Genomic DNA, 19,681 nt, shown 5'->3' with positions numbered 1-19,681 from the left:
AAAAAAAAAAAAAAATACTATTACCCCAGTTAATTTTTAATAGAATTTCAAAACTAGCTTATTACAAATTTTAGAATACTTTTAAAACTTAAAAAAAAAAAAATCAAAAATATATTTATCCTTAGTTTAAAAATACACATTAAATTTCAAAATTAATATTAAAATATTTGAATATAATCTAAGAGGTGTCAATAAATAATTTTGGTAGCTAAGAGTTTTTTAAATTTTTGGTAAAAGAGTGTTAATTCTAATTTTAAAATATAATATTTTTTAACTTTTTAAAAAATTAAATGGTTTTTTAAATATTTTTTAATTAAAATACTAACTATTTTCATTCAAAATTAATGGTTTTACAATTTTGTTATTATTATTATTTTCATGCTTTATTTAGCTCCTTTTTCACATTTTGAATTTGTGCGAGTTAGTGCTTATAAATGATAGGAAAATCTTGTAACATTCCAATGGTTTTACAAGGGTAAATTGGTCATTTTCCACTACATCGATGTGTTTCTTTGATAAAATTTGTCTTCAATAATAAATACGGAACGATCATGAGAGCTTAATATTTATGTGTTCATAATTTGATGAAATTATTTTCATTTTAAAGGTATATAAAATAAAGTATGTATCTTTTGACTCGAGAATAATTTTTCAATCGGATCGTTTTTTTATATTTAAGAGTCTTTTTGTTATAAATTTTGTTTAGTAAAAAAAAAAATTATATTGATAAAAAAAATATAGGTAAGAAAATAATATATATTTAGTGTTTGAAGTGAAATGTTATCAAAATTTCACATGAATAAAATATTTTATTATGTTATTTAATTTTGTTTAATTATCAACCGTCGTTAAAATAAATTTTAGTAAATAAGTAATTTATTAACTTAATAATTGATTGTCAAAATAAATGAAATAATATTTAAAAATTATTATTGATTTATTATAATAATTTTGTAACCTAAGATGAATTAATTAATTAAATTGATTTTAAAAATAATATAAAATAAGATATGGAATGTTATAAAAAAATTTATATAAATAATATTTTTTAAAATTAGATAATTAATTAATGCTAATTAGTTTATTTTTATTAAGTTAAATTATTAAAATAATTTTATCGCCCGTTAATATTAATAATTTTTTAAACCATTTATTTATAAGAAGATTTAAAAGAAAAAACAATAAATATATATAATTAAAAAATATCCAATCCAAAATTTAAATTCTTCCCAATAGTAAAACAAACGTCCCTCGAGCCTTGAAGTCCTCATGAATTTTAAAAAACGTTAAATTGATTAATAATGAATTTAATACAAAATTAAAATTAAAGATTTATTAGGTCTTTTCTTTAAATATATTTTTTAAAATAACACAGGAATAGTCATGAGGGTTCATATGATCGGATAATCAGACCAATTCGAATTACCTAAACCAAACCTATAATGGTCGACTTGTTACATTGTTAACCGATGTTAATAATAAAAACAACTAAACAGCCTAATTCGACTAAAAAATATGTGATTGGGTCGGGTTGAACGGTGAACTGTGTTTGGATTGGGTGACCAACTTAACCAACTCGAAATTTTGAGTTGATCTAAAAAATTATACGACCCAATTCGTATATAGTTTCGTAAATTTAAAGTATATTATATTTTAGGTTATTTTGATTCAAACATATGTCACTAGCCGCCCCACTGGCCGCCCCCCCATGGCATTGAAGTGACCAATTTCTTGCCAAACAATTCTTAAATTATTGGTATTCTTTTGTTAACCCAAAACGACGTGCATACGTCTTTATCTCCTTATATTTTATGTCGTTTTAAGCGTTGACGAAATTTGAACGATATGTCGTTTTCATCGCCAAAGTTTCGGAGTAAAAGAAAAAAATCAAAACGACAATCGTGAACATCACGCTCCCACAACTCGAATGACTCTCAAAAACTGTAAATTGCAGAGGATTCTCACTCGCTTCGAGGCGCGTCAGACCTTTTCCCCGTTTTGCTTAGTTGGGCGGCAACGAAACGCAACAAAACGCAACAAAACGCAACGAAACGCAACGATCAAACCATTATATTCCTTTTTATTTTATATAATTTTCAAATTAAAGAAATGTTAGAAGCAGAAAGTTTTGGCCATCTCTACCAAATCTGTAAACTCTTTGTGATTTTATCCCTTTTGGATCAAACACAGAGATTCTTTCCATTTCGATCGCACTAAAATCGTTCAGGTATTTACTGATTTTGCTGTTTCGTTCTGTAATTTTCCTTTTACGAATTCGTCTGCTTCGTTTCCTGGAATGCGTCGCTGTTATTTCGTTTGGTTCTTTGTTGTTATGTTGGTCGATGTAATCGATTTTAGCCTAAGAAATCTTGTTTTTGTTCTTCCTTTTTCAGTTTTAGTAACACTAGTTTTCGATTGATTAATCCCATGGCGGAGGAGGAAGTGCCGATTTTAAGAACAGAGCATTCGCTTGATGTTTTGATTCCAGTAATTGCTAAGAAGAGGAATGTTTCTATTCCGAATCCCCTAGATGTAAACTGTTGTCGTTCTGGCTGTCCGTTTTCGAGATTAGAACATAGTAATCTAGAGTCATTAACACGATCGAAGTCCGCTATGAAGCTCGGTGGATTGATATTGTTCTATGTAATCGCTATCATTGTAGAGATTATTGGTGGCTTGAGAGCCAACAGTCTTTCTGTATTGACTGATGCAGCTCACTTGTTGAGTGATGTTGCTGGTTTCTCTGTTTCCCTCTTTGCTGTCTGGGTTTCAGGCTGGGCGGCCACACCACAACACTCATTTGGGTTTAATCGCCTTGAAGTTATCGGTGCCCTTGTGTCTGTGCAGCTCATATGGCTGATTTCTGGGTTCTTAATCTACGAGGCAGCCAATCGGATCCTCGGCCACAAGACAAAGGTTAATGGATTGCTCATGTTCGCCATTGCAGCTTTTGGCTTCCTCCTTAACTTAGTTATGGTCATGTGGCTTGGCCATAGCCATAGCCATAGCCATAGCCATAGCCATAGCCATAGCCATGGCCACTCTCATTCTTGTCATCATGATCACTTGGATCATGACACTGACCATGAGGAGGAGGGACATTCACACAGTTCAAGTTCGAACATAAATCTCCAAGGTGCTTATCTTCATCTCATCTCTGATATGATTCAATCTGTTGGTGTGATGGTTGCTGGAGCTGTTCTATGGCTTAAACCCAACTGGGTCGTGGTGGATTTAATCTGTACTCTTGTGTTTTCTGTTCTTGCTTTAGCTACTACTGTTCCCATGCTTAGACATATAGGTGGTATACTGATGGAAGGAACACCCAAGGAGATAAACATTGAGAGGCTAGAACATGATATCAAGAACATCAAAGGTCAAGAACGAAACGTACTGAACGTATAAACCAGTTATTCACATGGCAAAGTTGTGTTGTGTTGCCATGTTGTAGTTGATCATGGAGTTTGTGTTAGGGATACAATTTCTAAGATTAGGAACCTCTGTGAAAAGAGATACAATATAGTTCATACCACCATTCAAGTAGAGTAGATGAATGAAAGGATACAAAAATTGAGAGCATGTTACAAATTGTAGCGATTTATTATGATGGTTTTAAATTATTGAGATTAAATTCTATTTTTCTCGAAATGATAGTACCAAATTTATAATTTTAATCAATTAATTTTTCGTTTATTGATTATAGGTCATTCTACTATAGATTTAGAGTTGTAATCTTATATATGTAGGTTGATTTTTCATGATTTGTTCTAGCTAATGTTGTGTCAAAATTTTGTTTCATCCTTAAATATCGATGATTTTCTAGTAACACTTTTGTTTATAATCCAATTATAAAATAGGTCCCTTCGGAGAAAACGAGGGTGAGACCATATTGTTGAAACTTAGAAAAATTAGGACTCACATACTAGAGTTCATCTTTTGAAAATTATGTTTTCGGCTCAAAAAATGGTAGAGTGAGATCCTATGTCAGTTGGAGGGGAAACGAAACATTCCTTATAAGAGTGTGGAATTCTATTCCTAGTAGACCGGTTTTAGAAATTTGAGATTTCAAATCGGTTGGAGAGGGGAACTAAAACATTTCTTATAAGCATGTGGAAACCTCTCCCGAGATGGGTTTTTAAAACCTGAGATCCCACCTTGGTTGGAGAGGAGAACGATACATTTCTTAGAAGGGTGTGGAAACCTCTTCCTACATGACACCTTTTAAAAACCGTGAGGCTGATGGTGATATGTAACAAGTCAAAACGTCTCGAGTAGATGCGTCTTAAAAACCATAGATCCCTCATCGAAACAAAACATTTCTTATAAGGGTGTGGAAACTTCTCGCTAGTTTAAAAATCGTGAGGACGACGATGATATGTAACAAGCCAAAATAGATAATATCTATTAGCAATGAGTTTGACTGTTCCAGATAGGCTTATTAATGTAACTCCAAAATGACTCGCTCACACAGATAAGAAGATAAGCACTCGTAGATAAGAGTCCATAATACATTTGGAATTAACACTGAGTTGTATATAATGATCCTATTAAATATTAATCTTCTCAATAAACAAATTTATAGAGAGAGATTAATCTAATCATTTGTAACTGTTGCAAAGTGATCCATATTAATACTGTTATCATGATAAATAACTCAATTTGATCTTTATATTATAGATCATTAGATTATTTCTCGAGCACGATCCTTTTGGATATCAAACACATACTGCTCAAGAGAATACTTTTAATGGATATTGCTTTTACTATCAACGTTTTGGTATCAATAGTCGTCTTCTATATCTTGATCTAGAAGTTTTGTGTTGCCTAATCGACTAGTGGTGGTAGCCGACCTGTCTTCTCTTTATTGATGCCTCAACTACAGTGATATTAAAGAATTAAAAATTCGTTAAACTACAATTATTATTATTATTATTATTTTGTAAAATTTAAAAGTATTTATAAAATTTTATTGGATTTTTAATGATAATAAAATATTAAATTTTTTTTAGGATATAATTTAACGAAAATGTCAACAGAAAAAAGGAAGTAGAATCGAAAGCCTGTTTTTCGTTTCCATAGTTCATTCAGAGAGAAGAGGAATTTCGATAGTTCAGAACGAAATGAAGAAGGAAGATACTGTAAAATTGATCAGCGCCGAGGGTTTCGAGTTCGTGATTCACAAGGACGCTGCCATGGTTTCTCAGACGATTCGTAATATGCTCACTTCGCCAGGTCTCTCTCTCATTCTCATACCCTCTCGATCAATTCATTTTTGAGACTTACGATCTCGTTGTTGCTTATCTGTAAAGAAGAATGAATTTTGTGGAATCTTGGAACGATTGTTTTCTTTTGAAAATTTCTTGTTTAATTAGGGCTTTGTTTTACTATTTTAGTTTTCTTGTATAGGAAATTTTGCTGAATCGCAGCACAGAGAAGTGACTTTTCCTGAGATTAGCACTCCCATTCTCGAGAAGATTTGCCAATACTTTTACTGGCATCTTCAATTCGCCAGGTTTTCGTTTCTTTTCCCCGTCAAATTTTCTATAATTCTGATTAATCTGAGTGAATGTCTGGCAAATTAAGATGTTGGCACGTTCCATCGCTAATGTTTTGGATTTTAGGTTCTGGTAATTTTTCGTAAACTGATACTTTGTTGATTGTATTATTGAAAACGTATCTGTTCTTTCACTTTTATTTCTGGAATTGCTTGTTAACGAAGGACTGCATCCTCACCAATTTATTGAAAATAGAAACTATAGCGCAGGGCATCTAGTTCTGCCATTTGGACCGGCAGATTGATCTTGATGGTCTGAAAAATTATTTCCTTTTAGGGATTAAAGAAAAGTTTTCTGAGAAACCAGATAGTATGTATTATATGCATCACTGTTTGGTTCGGATCAACTTATCTCAACAATTTTCATGTTGCTGTTGTTATGTACTTTTTGTTGTCTGCGTAAGAGAGTTCTCGAAGGCAAACTCTTAAGTTAGATGAAGCAGTACAGATAGAGTTCTTACAAGTTAATTGGATTAGGAGCCAAATGTTTTGCACCTCATTGGGACAGTACATGGGTGTACATGAAGAAAGGTTAGACAGCTGATAATGTCAAGCCTCTAGATTAGATCTCACACGTCGTACCCGTTTAAAACATTATACTTAANTCTAGCTCTGGGCATCTAGTTCTGCCATTTGGACCGGCAGATTGATCTTGATGGTCTGAAAAATTATTTCCTTTTAGGGATTAAAGAAAAGTTTTCTGAGAAACCAGATAGTATGTATTATATGCATCACTGTTTGGTTCGGATCAACTTATCTCAACAATTTTCATGTTGCTGTTGTTATATACTTTTTGTTGTCTGCGTAAGAGAGTTATTGAAGGCAAACTCTTAAGTTAGATGAAGAACTACAGTTAAGAGTTCTTACAAGTTAATTGGATTAGGAGCCAAATGTTTTGCACCTCAATGGGACAGTACATGGGTGTACATGAAGAAAGGTTAGACGGCTGATAATGTCAAGCCTCTAGATTAGATCTCGCACGTCGCACCCATTTAAAACATTATACTTAAACACATAAACAGAATCGAGTTAGAGTAGGCTTTTCTCTAACTTACCAGAGTGTTTTTATGTCGTGTGGGTGCGAGAATGCTCATGAATTTTGGTAAATTTTGTTTGAAGTTTTGGATGGATAAGTGTGTAAACGTTTTGTTCATTGGTGGACATTACTCACCCTAGCTTTTTGGCAATTTATGGGGATTGGGAATTCAACCAATTAAAGATAAATGTTGTTTGTAAATACNGGCAATTTATGGGGATTGGGAATTCAACCAATTAAAGATAAATGTTGTTTGTAAATACTTATGTACACATACTTCTGATTCTCTTTGGTTCTCAATTTCATTCTCGCAACGAACATAAGTTTTTCCATTGTAAATTCGTACAACGACTAAATCTGTTGCCATGTTCATTGATTTCTTCCTTTTTGTCAGTGGGAAAGAGACCGAGTTCCCTATTGAACCTGAATTGACTCTCGAGTTGATGATGGCTGCCAACTATCTCCATACATGAATTATAAGCTCTGGGCACTCTTCCACAGTGACCCATTTGACATTGGAATCAGGTGGTAATTTATGTGATAGAAATAGATTTCCATGACTTGATTGTCGGTGAAGTTCATTACTTGGTACTTCCCTTTCGTTTAGGAGGGTTAATCTAACAGGAATACATACATTAATTAATGCATGATATTGTTGCTTCATTTCACTCGTTGGAACTCCATGTCATCTAATCCATGCCATTATTGTAGGCACAAATGTTGCGTTTTTGTGCTTGGAAGCTCCATTTTATTTCTAAATCAGAACGACTTTCTCCTCTTTTCTTCGTAGCAAAGGTAAACTCTCATCTACTCTTCTTATGGTCATTGGCTACTGAACATTTTTTCTATACTTAGTTTTATTGGAATGGAATGGCTTCTTTATCTTCTCTGTGCAAAAGGAATATATTATTCCTTGTGGATTTATATAGAAGAATCCTGAAGATACAAAGAGGGGAAGATAGTGTGTTCCTTATGGATTTGTATTTGTTAAAAGTGAATATTAAATGTGAATCAATAAGCTGAGTATTGCTTTTTAGGTGTGACTTTAATGTTGCACTGTTTGAGAATAATAGCTAGGTTAAATTATACCATATACACCTAAACTTTGGGCCCTTATTTCAATTTTGATACATTGAAGAACATTTTCATTAAAAGAAGATGGAAATTGAGGCTAATAGGTAAAAATTGAAAACATCGTTTATGTTATTTCAATTAACAATTGATGTGTTAAAAGTAATTATATAAATGATCTTAATTTTTTATATAGGTGAAAATAATATTATGTATGTCTTTTTTTTTTACACCTTTGTTTTCTCGTCATTATTCATTTTTTTTTTTTTAAGTTTAGGGATATAATTGAAACTTACTCTAGAGTATTATATGCGTTTTAACCTAATATTTAACTAGTTTTATTTTGTAAAAAATATTGATAGCGTTAGTTCTAAGAAACATGGGTTTTTCGTGTTTAGAGGGAACGAAAACGTAACTAAATTTTTGTAATGTTATGAAGGTCGAGAAAGGAAAAACAAATCTGTATTTGATTACCATCTTTTTTCATCAGTTATGTACTATTAGTTTCATTTTTTTTTTAAAAAATAAATTTTTAGTCAAATTTCCAAAATAAAAAGTTTATTTTTTCAAATTTGAAAAAATGTGGATAATAAAACATGGAAAGATTAAAGGGTTTGAAGTTTTCTTTTTATTTTGTTTTTTCTAAAACTAGAATACATAATTTTATCACATTAAAATAAGAATTTGAGGGCAAAAAAGTCAAAATTTGAATTTGAATTTGAAGCTTAAACCTAGAACAATAATTTCACCCATAGAGTGGTTAAAAATAATTTCACGAAATATATTTTCCATATAAAACTGATAGAGTTTCAGAGAAAAGCATGATTTTTGTTAGAATTGACGAGATTTTAAACATATTCGTTGATTTTAGGTTGTTGGCGTAAGTTTGTGAAAACCATGATTTTTTTTTTCTTCTTTTTCGTTGAAATTAATGATAATGAGAGAATTATATATTGTTAAAATTACTTTCTAAATTTAATGAATTTTTAATATAATAAAGTTGGCTAACTTTAGAGTCTATACCATCTTTTTTAAAATTTAATAATTGTAAGGTTGAATCATCGACTTTTGAAATGATAATTAGTGTCTTATCTATTGAAATATACTTAAATTGACATTATTCAAGTGCTTTTTGCTACGATGTGAGAACAATACATCTTATTGAAACCTTGATATATCATAAGCACGGAATTGAAGTTGAAATTACTTTTATGCCCCTCTCCTTGAATATTGCATAGTTTTCTCTACCTCTACTACTAAAATTTAACAACCAATGGTAAGTTAATGACCCATAATTTTTTATAACTTTTGCACATCAAAATTTAATAACAAGATTATTATTATTATTATTATTATTTGGAAAAATTTTAGAAGATTTTTAGAAGGTATCATGTGTCCTTAATCGGTAAAATTTACGAGGTTTTCATAAATTAAACCAACCAAATATAAATTGTAATCTCCTGAATTCAAATAAATCTAAATTGTATTGTTTGCTTATAATGACCAATAGCGTGGGCGTGCCGGAGTGGTTATCGGGCATGACTAGAAATCATGTGGGCTCTGCCCGCGCAGGTTCGAATCCTGCCGCTCACGTTTTTTATTTTGTGCGCGCGCCAAATTCTGAAATTATTCCATAGATATTCATCGATCATCACCAATTTCTTAAAACCCACAAATCAAATATGATTTTTACTCTCATTGATTTGATCGATTTGTCTCATCCTTCCGTTTCCTTTGCTTCGTTGTCGTCTAGGTTTTCGCCTTCACAAACAGAGACTTGAAGTTGAAATTGAAGCGATTCCATTCAAACCTTCCATGATTTCCCGGAAGAAAATGCGCCCATCTTCAGGTAAAACCGTGTTCGATTGATCGATTAATGGTTGATATTAATGCACTCCACTTTTTCAATTTTCCTTTTGGTTCTTCTTTGCTTAGTTTTTGTAATACTATTTCGCATCGATTGCAAGAGAGTGGTCGTCGAGTGGCTTCACGTCTCTCTCACAATTATGATTGATAACTCTTTTCATTTTAATATTCGACGTCGCAGTCTTTTCGCAATGTAATGATGAAAGAAACGACCAAGGAAACCCCCCATCCCACTTTCCCTGGCTCTCAGTTCATTTCCCTTATCCAAATCGAACTGTTTTTTTTATCATTTCTTCAATAATGAGCTGGTTTGTTCTTATGATAGGGGTTTGAGCGAATCTTCCTTGTTTTCTTCATGTTCTGCTCTTGAGACCACTTTTTTCTTTAACTTGGTTCTGTAATGGAATATGTCAGAGCTCTTGAAATCATTTGTCTCTCAGATCAGATAGTTGATGGCATCGGAATCAACAAGGATATTGAAAATTTGGGAGTTGAAGAGTCGATTTCTTCTATTTTTTACATTGAAAATGGCATATTCTTTACCTTGTCTTATCATCTGTTATATACATGTGGGATTGAAACCCATTTGAGTTTTCTTTATTTTCTTTATTGTTTTTCCCTTTCCTTATCTCACAAATCCAAATTAACTGAAATTTTATCTTTATAACATCGTCAATATTATATCGATGGTGTTTTTAAAGTATACCAAATCAATATTGCAGCAACATCGTAGAATCATGTACCATTCACTCAATAGAAAATTATGAAAATTCTTGTATGTAATATTATGTAGTATTAAGGGTTCTCTCGATTATTGGCTTCGGGCTAAACAAGGGAAGTTGAATGTGAATCCAACTTATTGGTTTATAATAATTGAGGAAGGAGATTCTCATCATCCCCAAATTTAATTAAATTTTGACGTGGAATCCAGAAAAGCACTCTCAGGGGTTGCCATTGGTTGTGTGGGGAGGAAGAGATCCTGAGTAAGATAATATAGTGCTTGTGAAGCTTGCATTATCCATTAAGCCACACATGGCACGAATGAGGAAATTTCCAAAAGAAAATTCCCAAAATAAGATCCTTGTTAGACTAACAGGAAGGAGAGGCTTCTCTTTCTTTCTTTTGTCTATTCTATTCTTCTTTTTCCAACCAGTGATGATGGCACATGGATGACATAGCAGTAGCCTTTGCCTTCTTATAAATAATGTGTTGAGGAGTCAATTTTGATATGTCTCTTTCTTAGCAGTTATCTCAATTAGTAGGTCTTTATAAGCATAGTTCTATTGCTTTCATTTTCACTCTGCTGATTTCTTTCAATAGGGTGTGGCGGAATCTCAGGGTAATTTTGTTTGGTTAGAAGGAAAGGTTGAGAGAAAAATGGAGGGAAAGCCTAATGGATATCAAACCTCCTCTTTTGTTGCCGATCTTTTCGATGTCGAGGAGTCGCCATTGTCATCAGCATCAGGAGTTCTTGCACCAATGTTTCCTTCTCCACAGAAGGTAATGCTGCTCTTTTTGAACTGCTCCTTGCTGCATAGAACTTTGTTTCTCATTTTCAAATAGGTTTAGATTTTGTCACAGAATTCCTAATGATAATGAAGATAAATACATGTAAACGAGACATTACAAAGTGAGGATTTGGAAGTTTTGTTGCATAATGTTAGACGGATGCTCATTGAAAGTCAGCATTTTATGAAGTTCTATTGCACAAGCGCCCCATGCTATTTGCTTATTAGAAAGGATATATTTTTCTCCTGAATTGATAAGAGGCTAAAATGATTATTTATTTCAAATTCAAAGACAAAATTGAGAGTTCAAACTACAGGGAGGAACCAACAAGAAGACTAGAATAAAATTTAAACATATGATTCCTTACATTTCATACTCTTCCTTCTTTATTTTACTTTTACATTGTTTGAAAAGATCCCTTATCAATTGGGGAGGAGAACGAAACATTCTTTATAAGGGTGTAGAAACTTCTCCCTAACAGATGCATTTTAGAAACCTTGAGGGGAAGCCCATAGAGAACAATATCTGCTAGTGGTGGGCTTGGGCCGTTACAAATGGTATCAGAGCCAGACACCGGGCAATGTGCCAGCGAAGAGGTTGAGCCCTGAAGTGGGGTGGACATGAGGCGGTATGCCAGCAAAGACGCTGGGTCCTAAAGGGGGGTGGATTGAGGGGTCTCACATCGATTGGAGGAAGGAACGAGTGCCAGCGTCGCTGGACCTTGAAAGGGGGTGGATTATGAGATCCTACATCGGTTAGGGAGGAGAACGAAACATTCTTTATAAAGGTGTGGAAACCTCACCCTAGTAGACACTTTTTAATAATCTTGAGGGGGGTGGATTGAGGGGTTCCAAATCGATTGGAGGAAGGAACGAGTGCCAGCGAGGACGTTGGACCCCGAAAGGGGGTGGATTATGAGATCCCATATCGGTTAGGGAGGGGAACGAATCATTCTTTATAAGGGCGTTGAAACCTCTCTCTAGTAGATGCATTTTAATAATTTTGAAGAAAAGCCTAAAAAGAAAAGTCCAAAAAGGACAACATCTACTGAGAGTCATGGTGAGTCATAGAGCTATTGTGCATGTATCATTTTTATAACACTGTTATTTTTCTAATTTTCAGGTGGGAAGCAGGACTTCTAGCTCTGGGGATTGGCTAAAACAGACGAACGGGAATCAACCACGCCACACCAAGGAAGGAAATTCAGGTGTGTGAATTGAAATATCAATCCTGTTAAAATTGATGGGCAGAAGGGTATGATATGCAAATTCACGAACCACAGGAACTTCCAGAGTATAATTTGTAACAATTTCTAATAATTAAAAAGATAAGAGCAAAAAGGGCTAGAAAGGAAAACCAAAGAAGTGTAATTCGTTCCCACGAAACAAGAAATCAAGTTATGCCTAACAAAAACCAGATCTGATAATTTCAAGGAGGGAGCTTGGAGCCTTGTCATCTGAGTTCATCTCTATACTATGGAGGACAAGATGGATATTCCGAGGCCCCATCAGCTGGACCATCCCCACCCCCACCGTCCCCTGTGAGTATACTTTGTTGATCAATTTGGATCATTCCCAATGATTTGAGCTGTGCTGTGACTTTTATTTGACTGATCAGAAAGAGAAAGTAAAACTGAGTGTTCTTCTGTTGTTGCCAATTCATTGATGACCCAGTTGAAGAAAAGTGGGGGAGAGGATGATCCAAATGGAAACAACTCTCAACCTGCTTCTAGGGGAAACTGGTGGCAAGGTAATAATGTAATGGCTGAAGTTCTAGAAATCTGTTAACTGATCCATTTTAGTCTCTGATTTCAAATACTTTTTGTAGGTTCCCTTTATTATTAGGACCTCTGCCTTGCCTTGGCGGCACATGAATCCCCACCTATTTTCTAAGGTATGTTTATGTCGTCGTATGCTGTCCTGTTGTCTGCGTAAGGTGCATATTTTGAAGCCTTTTTGTTAGTTACAATAGCATACGTGGACCCATTTTTCCTTTCGGGCTTCCTCTCAAGGTTTTTAAAACGCGTTTGTTAGGGAGAGAGGTTTTCACAAACCTTATAAAAAATGCTTCGGGGTTCAGCATCCTCGCTGGCACTCATTCCCTTCTCTAATCAATGTGGGACCCTCCAATCCACTCCCTTCGGAGCCCAGCGTCCTTGCTGGCAAGCAGCCTCTTGTCCATCCCCTTTGGGGCTCAGTCTCCTCGCTAGCACATCGCCTGGTGTCTAGCTCTATACCATTTGTAACAGCCCGAACCCACCGCTAGCTGATATTGTCTTCTATGGGGTTTCTCTTTCGAGCTTTCCCTCAAAGTTTTTAAAATACGTCTGTTAGGGAGAAGTTCCACACCCTTATAAAGAATACTTTCGTTCTCCTCCCAATCGATGTGGGGTCTCACACAACTTATCATTTAATTGCTTTCCTACCTTTCAATTCTTGAAACCTTACCAAAAATGTATCATATCATTTCTTAGAACTTGATGGCATGATAAACTGTTTCAGTTCTTTATTTTTATAGAATTACTTTCAAGTAAAACTTTCATCCATCTAATTTTAGTAATCTCGATACCATCAGTTCATTGGTTTGGTTGGTTCGAGTTGAGATAACATCACAAGTTAAATATCCTTACTAATGCAACATGGTGGGTTGAGGGTTGAAGGAGCGATGTGGGCTGGGATAGTTTATATTGCAGGAATTCATGAAGCAGCATAGCAGATGGATTTGCATTACACTGTTACTTTTAGTTTGAAAATGGTGTGAGTTTTCTGTATTCCCTTTTCTCAAATTCCTAGTTTATATATATAAAGCATTGCTGTTTCTTACATACTCTACATAAAATGGTTCTTCCTAATAATGAATGATATCTATGGATGATTGCAAATTAAGCTCTTCCACTAGAAATGTGAACACAGCCATTCCTAATCGCACCACTTTCTTAAAAGATTGTAAATGAGTGTCTTGCGCCTCAACCCACCCAAATGAAAGCAATGTGAATGAAAATCACCAAACTAACCAAACTCGGCTCAGCATGCACTCTGTCACAATTGCACTTTTCTTGGCAGCGGACNTTTCTTAAAAGATTGTAAATGAGTGTCTTGCGCCTCAACCCACCCAAGTGAAAGCAATGTGAATGAAAAGCACCAAACTAACCAAACTTGGCTCAGCATGCACTGTGTCACAATTGCACTTTTCTTGGCAGCGGACTTTTGCGATTGTGTGGCACTCACTCCCAACACTAAGTGAATCGAGCTAATGACCAGGTAATGAATGTTCAAGCCTCTAGNATGAAAAGCACCAAACTAACCAAACTTGGCTCAGCATGCACTGTGTCACAATTGCACTTTTCTTGGCAGCGGATTTTTGCGATTGTGTGGCACTCACTCCCAACACTAAGTGAATCGAGCTAATGACCAGGTAACAAATGTTCAAGCCTCTAACTCTGTTTTGAGAAGAAGATTTAGAAAACGGGGTGGAGAGATTTTTGAAAGCAAGATTGAAAATAACATTATATGACAAACAGAATTTCCTATAGTATATTTTGAGGTGATTTAGATTTGGTATGCCTAAACGTGATTTTGCCCAATGGTCATACAAAATCTAGGTATGAGGAGTTTATAATTGGTTCNAAACAGAATTTCCTATAGTATATTTTGAGGTGATTTAGATTTGGTATGCCTAAACGTGATTTTGCCGAATGGTCATACAAAATCTAGGTACGAGAAGTTTATAATTGGTCGNCTAGGTATGAGGAGTTTATAATTGGTTCCGTGGATGATTGGTCACATCCCCTATAATATATTTTGGGACATTTCAGGTCTATCAGGTGTAGACATGATTATGTCGAAACGTCATATACTTCGAAAATATAATAATGAAACTATATATCATGAAAGCAGTAAATAAAGTGATACAAGACAAGGGTTTTGACATGCAATAAGCATGCGGTCATAGACAACACGTCTTGAACAAACATGACCGTGATGCACTGCCTTTAACCGCCACTGCTCCCTTGTCCTGAACAAACATGACCGTGATGCACTGCCTTTAACCGCCACCGCCCCCACCCGAGAAGAGGAAGCAGCTGAAGGAGTGGAGGTGGTGGGGTCAGTGTTGTTGCTTAAATGAATAAAAAGGAGAGGCGTCTGGGAAAGAAACATGTCGGAAGCCACTCATATTTTAACTTAAGATAAGAATTCCAAAAAAAGATTAAGATCCAAAAGTTGGAATAACATGTTATTTGTTTCCTTTCTTCAACATGATTATCACTAATACACCAAATCTTCACATAAAACATTTGTTTTGACTAATGACTTGGATTCCATACTCATATTCCCTCACTTTTTATTTTAAGTTTTATTTATTTATTTATTTATTTATTTTCACATTATTCGAACACATTTCGTGCATCACAAACAAATTCAAACAGTATTTCGAGTTTATATCTAGTGGTTATAAGAGACATTAAAAAAATGAAATAAAATGATAATAATAATAAATAAATAAACTCATTTTTAGTGAATATTTGCTTTTATTTATATTTTCTTTTACCAATTTAAATCTCTTTTATCATAATTTCTAATAATAATAATAATAAATCAATTCTCAAATATCGAAAAGAAATAATAAAAAAATAAAAAAAATAGATTTAACTTCTGGTTTAAGTAATGTAAAATTCTCTCTTTTTAGAAATTGGAATTATTAGCCATTAATTAAAAGTGTCCCATAATCTAATTCACATCCAAGAATCCATTTCCAAGTCAAAAGTGGCCGACTTAATTAATCATAGCTTTTTAAAAAATAAAATAAAATAACTTTATTTATATTTTTAAATTTATAACGATTTAATATCTCAATTATTTAAATTTTGTGATAAATTAGTCTGTCATAAAAGAAATATTATTAAAATTTAAAATGTTTTTATAAACCCCAGATGGGTTACGTGATTTATAAAATTTATTTAAAATTTTAAAATTCTAAAATTTAAATTTTCATCAACAAATTTAGTTTTTATATTGCAAATTTAAAAGGTTAAAAATCTTATTAAAGGCATTAAAATTTTAAGGACCAATTAGATATTTTTAAAATTAACGAGCAAATTAAACCATTAAAATGACGTCTAAATATTTAAATTTTAGACATAAATTTAAAATTTGAATTTGCTCTATATTTTAACACAAAAGTAATTATTTCTATTTAAATTTTCCTTTTTTGAGAGAAAAAAAAACTTAAAATTTAATTTTATAAAAATGGAATAACATTCTTTGTACAATAATGGAGTTTGGCAAACGTATTGGTAGTTAGCAATAGTTAGAATTGCAACCAGAAAGGTTGACTCTTAAATTATATTTTAGACAAATGTTATTATTAATTTCTTTATTTTATAATAATAATAAAATAAAAAAAGATTCCTTAATTATGTAATAATGTACCAAAAAAAAGTAGCTAAAAGTAGCTAAAAATCTATAATATTTAAAATTATGGCTAACATTCTTTTTTCATTTATTTTTCATTTATATAGGTATATTCCTATATTACCGCCTCGATCATACGTCTAGTACCAATAGATTAGTTTGTCAGCGATTCTATTAACCTATCTGATATCAATTTACCAATGAATATATATCTAAAGTCAACCATAATTGATGATAAACTTCAATACGTGCTAGTTTATACCCTTATTCTCCGGCTTTATATATATATATATGTAATATTGACTGAGATTGATTTTAATAACTATAATTTCAAATTATTAAAAAATAATTATTATTATTATAATAATTATAATAATTAGGATTATGCTTAGTATTATTGTCAGTTACACCATATTTATCTTAGTCAAATCTACACTTAATAATACACAAATTTCAATGAGATTACTTATTTTGAACACTGACCGAAACCCCACGGCTGTGCTCCGGCGAACGGACCACCACTGTAACCGTAAAAATATTTCATTGGAGTGTTTCATAAAATACTCTGATCTCTCTGTTTATTGGTCGGTCCCTCCACTTGTTCCTACTCTATAAAGTCCAGACTTACGGCGCATAAATTTCCAATTCTGTCGCTCTTTCTTATTGTCTCTGTATCAGCACCAAGGTGCGGCCATGGCGGTCGACCCAGAAGCCGGAGAGTTCAAGTTTTACACTCAGTTTCAGACAGAGCGTGGAGATAATAAGCAGAGCCCCTTTGAAGGAGACAATTGGTCGAGCTATTTCTCGCCTGTGGAGTCTGAGATTGGTTCCTTTGAAATTGAGAGCGATAAAGATGATGGTGACGGCGGCGACGAGGATTACACGGCGGAATTGAGTCGTCGGATGGCTCAATTCATGCTTCAAGATGATGATAACTCTTCAACTGCAAGATTTCAATCAGAGATTCAGAATAAGGTATTGAATTTATATAAACGTGGAAGGTTTCAAGGGGGGTTTGTGAAATTCTCTGTTTTTTGATTTTGTGGGCTTGTTCTGTTTCTTGTATATAGTCATGGGGTTTGTCTGGTTCGCCTATTTCAACGCTGTGGTCACCTTTAGGCTCGAGCAATGGAAGCAGCTATGGCAGCCCAGAAGGGCCTTCGAAGGAGCCGTCGCCGCCAACCACACCGATGGTTGCAGAGCGGCGGGGGCTCGACATATCACAGAACGTTTTCACCAAATTGGAGAAGATGAAAAAGGTTAGCACAAATGGTAAATCAATCCAAACAAGGCCCCAAGATGAAGAAAATGGATCCTCTTCTTCCTCCAAAGACCAAACAAGAGCCCTCAAAGTGAGATGAGATTCAAATCCCACAAAACTTGTCCTTCACAAATCTCTTTTACTCTCTTTTTTTGCTGATTCAAGCTCAACCCTGTTTATAGAATCAGAGGCGGAAGCAGAACCAGCAGTTCATGAAGCAAAAAGGTTCAGCCGCCATAATGGGCAAGCAAGCTCAAGGAAGCTCATCACAAGGCAATTCAGGGGGGAAACCAGGAGGGTTATCAGGGACTGGTGTTTTCTTGCCCCGCCATGTGAACTACAACCGCTCAGCCCCATCTCCTCAGCCACCACAGCCGCCGAAGAAAACAAGTAAACTCCATTTTCATTCGATAGCTAGCTAATTTTTACATCGTTTTCTAAGTGGGTTAATTAGCTAACACCATTAGTTGAGACTTTCCCATCAATGAATTGCCATTCCAACCATTCCTCGTGAGGCATCTTGGACTCTTCCTCATACCCCTGTTTCTCCTGATTCATAGAGATTCCGTGCCCTTCCAAACACCCTCTGAATCTATCAAATCTTTAACCATTCACGGTTGGTCCAATCAAATTTGTCCGCTTCTTTGGTGGAATCTCCATCCATCTCCTTAAAACCAGACCAGTTTGTGGTCAAAAGGAGCTGAATGAAAACGACACCCGTCTGAATCTTAAACAACTTGCATAGCCCACTACGGTCTAATTCTTTAATGGGTAGATAGATATGCGTGTCTTCCTCTACAAGCAAAAAAACACTAACGAATTTACCATTTCCTACCTTTCCCCATGTCAGGCTCCTCCACTGTTCTCATACCCGTGAGAGTCTTACAAGCCTTACAACTTCACTACAACAGAATGGACGACGAGACAAGACAAAAAATCACAGGCTTCACAGCACTTAGAGGTAATTTTTCAATTTCGATCACAAAATTCTCTCTATGGCATTTTCACAAACAGTTAGTGTGCATTCCACAAATATTTCGCAATTCCCCCTCTTTTGTCTCAATTCGATCTGGGTGATTCTCTTTTTCATCTAACAACAGATTCCTATGTGCTAATATGAACAGGAGCAGCAGCGGGTGTAAGAATAGCTACACAAACCGTTAAGAAAAGCCATCCGGTAGCGGCGGCGGCAGCAGCAGAAGCAGCAACAAGCCAAACCGACATAGACCTTCCGCAAGAATGGACATATTAATTGCTTTAAACAACTGGCGAGGGGCCATTTCGTCTCTGGAGCACAAATCTGAATCTTTTTGGCAGTTTTCTAGAGAACATGCAGCTGATGTTTATGGAATGGTAATAAATGCCCCAAATGGACGGAGAAGAAGACGAAATGAAATTACGAGTGGTGAAACGCCGTCGTTTTCTTTACTGTCTCAGGGGCAAAAACGTAAATAATGTTTGGCAAAAATGGGATTTAGGAAGGTTGTTCCTCTTCAATAATTTTTTAAATAATTAAATTATTTTTGTTTGGGTCTATAAATTACATAAAAAAATAAAAAATCCATAATTTAATTAAGTTCAAATTTTAGGATGTATATAATAAATATATTACCATAAAATTATGATCGAGAAGCGCTCTTGAGAGATAGTTTGACTTTTGGTCACTTTGACTCGTTCGAGATCATTGAGATTTATAAAGAGAACGACTTTAAAAAGCGTTACAATAAATCAAGAATTAACTTTTGAACTTTTAACTTAAACTTCGACGCTATTCGTTGGTCATTAACTCATATTTGATTCGAACTAGTCATGATTCTGAGGTCTAAATTGAAATTTGTACTAACAAAAAGGCTAAAGTTGAAAACAATGTGACAAAAAACGTCATTATTATCTAAATAAAGAAAATAATTTGTCTTTTTCACAATTTGAAATTTGAATTAATAGAGAAAGTGAAATCTCGTGATATATACTTG

At 34.2% G+C, this 19,681-nt stretch overlaps 3 protein-coding genes, 1 non-coding gene and 1 pseudogene across 7 annotated transcripts; all 5 read left to right on the top strand.

Moving 5' to 3' along the window:
- Nucleotides 1-2,096: 2,096 nt before the first annotated feature.
- On the top strand, nucleotides 2,097-3,579 carry LOC111789022 (annotated as a pseudogene).
- Nucleotides 3,580-5,051: 1,472 nt separating this feature from the next.
- LOC111787614 (elongin-C-like) lies at nucleotides 5,052-7,703 on the top strand. 2 transcript variants are annotated; one of them, XM_023667632.1, is made up of 5 exons: nucleotides 5,052-5,232; nucleotides 5,407-5,512; nucleotides 6,985-7,115; nucleotides 7,302-7,444; nucleotides 7,481-7,703. In XM_023667632.1, the coding sequence occupies exons 1-3, from the start codon at nucleotides 5,121-5,123 to the stop codon at nucleotides 7,061-7,063; spliced, it is 297 nt and encodes a 98-aa protein (XP_023523400.1). In that variant the 5' UTR covers nucleotides 5,052-5,120; the 3' UTR covers nucleotides 7,064-7,115; nucleotides 7,302-7,444; nucleotides 7,481-7,703. The 2 variants fall into 2 exon arrangements, with proteins under 2 accessions (XP_023523400.1, XP_023523399.1); XM_023667631.1 differs by having other exon boundaries at nucleotides 7,302-7,703.
- Nucleotides 7,704-9,172: 1,469 nt separating this feature from the next.
- Nucleotides 9,173-9,254, top strand: TRNAS-AGA. Its single transcript has one exon. It is a non-coding gene; the product is annotated as a tRNA-Ser (tRNA).
- A 150-nt stretch (nucleotides 9,255-9,404) lies between these two features.
- On the top strand, nucleotides 9,405-13,917 carry LOC111789122. Of its 2 annotated transcripts, XM_023669769.1 has the most exons (7): nucleotides 9,405-9,510; nucleotides 10,848-11,027; nucleotides 12,159-12,243; nucleotides 12,470-12,576; nucleotides 12,710-12,785; nucleotides 12,864-12,929; nucleotides 13,729-13,917. In XM_023669769.1, exons 2-6 carry the CDS (start codon nucleotides 10,905-10,907, stop codon nucleotides 12,878-12,880), a joined length of 408 nt encoding a protein of 135 aa, XP_023525537.1. In that variant the 5' UTR covers nucleotides 9,405-9,510; nucleotides 10,848-10,904; the 3' UTR covers nucleotides 12,881-12,929; nucleotides 13,729-13,917. The 2 variants fall into 2 exon arrangements, 1 of the variants encoding a protein (XP_023525537.1); XR_002814268.1 differs by lacking the exon at nucleotides 13,729-13,917 and having other exon boundaries at nucleotides 12,454-12,576; nucleotides 12,864-12,927.
- Nucleotides 13,918-16,832: 2,915 nt separating this feature from the next.
- On the top strand, nucleotides 16,833-19,242 carry LOC111789344. 2 transcript variants are annotated; one of them, XM_023670081.1, is made up of 5 exons: nucleotides 16,837-17,422; nucleotides 17,518-17,799; nucleotides 17,891-18,098; nucleotides 18,559-18,669; nucleotides 18,833-19,242. In XM_023670081.1, exons 1-5 carry the CDS (start codon nucleotides 17,141-17,143, stop codon nucleotides 18,958-18,960), a joined length of 1,011 nt encoding a protein of 336 aa, XP_023525849.1. In that variant the 5' UTR covers nucleotides 16,837-17,140; the 3' UTR covers nucleotides 18,961-19,242. The 2 variants fall into 2 exon arrangements, with proteins under 2 accessions (XP_023525850.1, XP_023525849.1); XM_023670082.1 differs by lacking the exon at nucleotides 18,559-18,669 and having other exon boundaries at nucleotides 16,833-17,422.
- The last annotated feature ends 439 nt before the right edge of the window (nucleotides 19,243-19,681 follow it).

Source organism: Cucurbita pepo, chromosome LG02 (assembly GCF_002806865.2).
Source record: "Cucurbita pepo subsp. pepo cultivar mu-cu-16 chromosome LG02, ASM280686v2, whole genome shotgun sequence".
Taxonomy (NCBI): domain Eukaryota; kingdom Viridiplantae; phylum Streptophyta; class Magnoliopsida; order Cucurbitales; family Cucurbitaceae; genus Cucurbita; species Cucurbita pepo.
The sequence above is the reverse complement of the archived record's forward strand: the minus strand, read 5'-3'. Positions and strand labels throughout refer to the sequence as shown.

Coding starts and splice junctions, on each gene's coding strand:
- LOC111789344 (XM_023670081.1), top strand. CDS start 17,141: ATGGCGGTCGACCCAGAAGCCGGAGAGTTCAAGTTTTACACTCAGTTT. Junction 17,423..17,517: donor AATCAGAGATTCAGAATAAG/GTATTGAATTTA, acceptor TCTTGTATATAG/TCATGGGGTTTGTCTGGTTC. Junction 17,800..17,890: donor ACCAAACAAGAGCCCTCAAA/GTGAGATGAGAT, acceptor CCCTGTTTATAG/AATCAGAGGCGGAAGCAGAA.
- LOC111787614 (XM_023667632.1), top strand. CDS start 5,121: ATGAAGAAGGAAGATACTGTAAAATTGATCAGCGCCGAGGGTTTCGAG. Junction 5,233..5,406: donor TAATATGCTCACTTCGCCAG/GTCTCTCTCTCA, acceptor TTTCTTGTATAG/GAAATTTTGCTGAATCGCAG. Junction 5,513..6,984: donor TGGCATCTTCAATTCGCCAG/GTTTTCGTTTCT, acceptor CCTTTTTGTCAG/TGGGAAAGAGACCGAGTTCC.
- LOC111789122 (XM_023669769.1), top strand. CDS start 10,905: ATGGAGGGAAAGCCTAATGGATATCAAACCTCCTCTTTTGTTGCCGAT. Junction 11,028..12,158: donor TGTTTCCTTCTCCACAGAAG/GTAATGCTGCTC, acceptor TCTAATTTTCAG/GTGGGAAGCAGGACTTCTAG. Junction 12,577..12,709: donor CCCCACCCCCACCGTCCCCT/GTGAGTATACTT, acceptor TTGATGACCCAG/TTGAAGAAAAGTGGGGGAGA.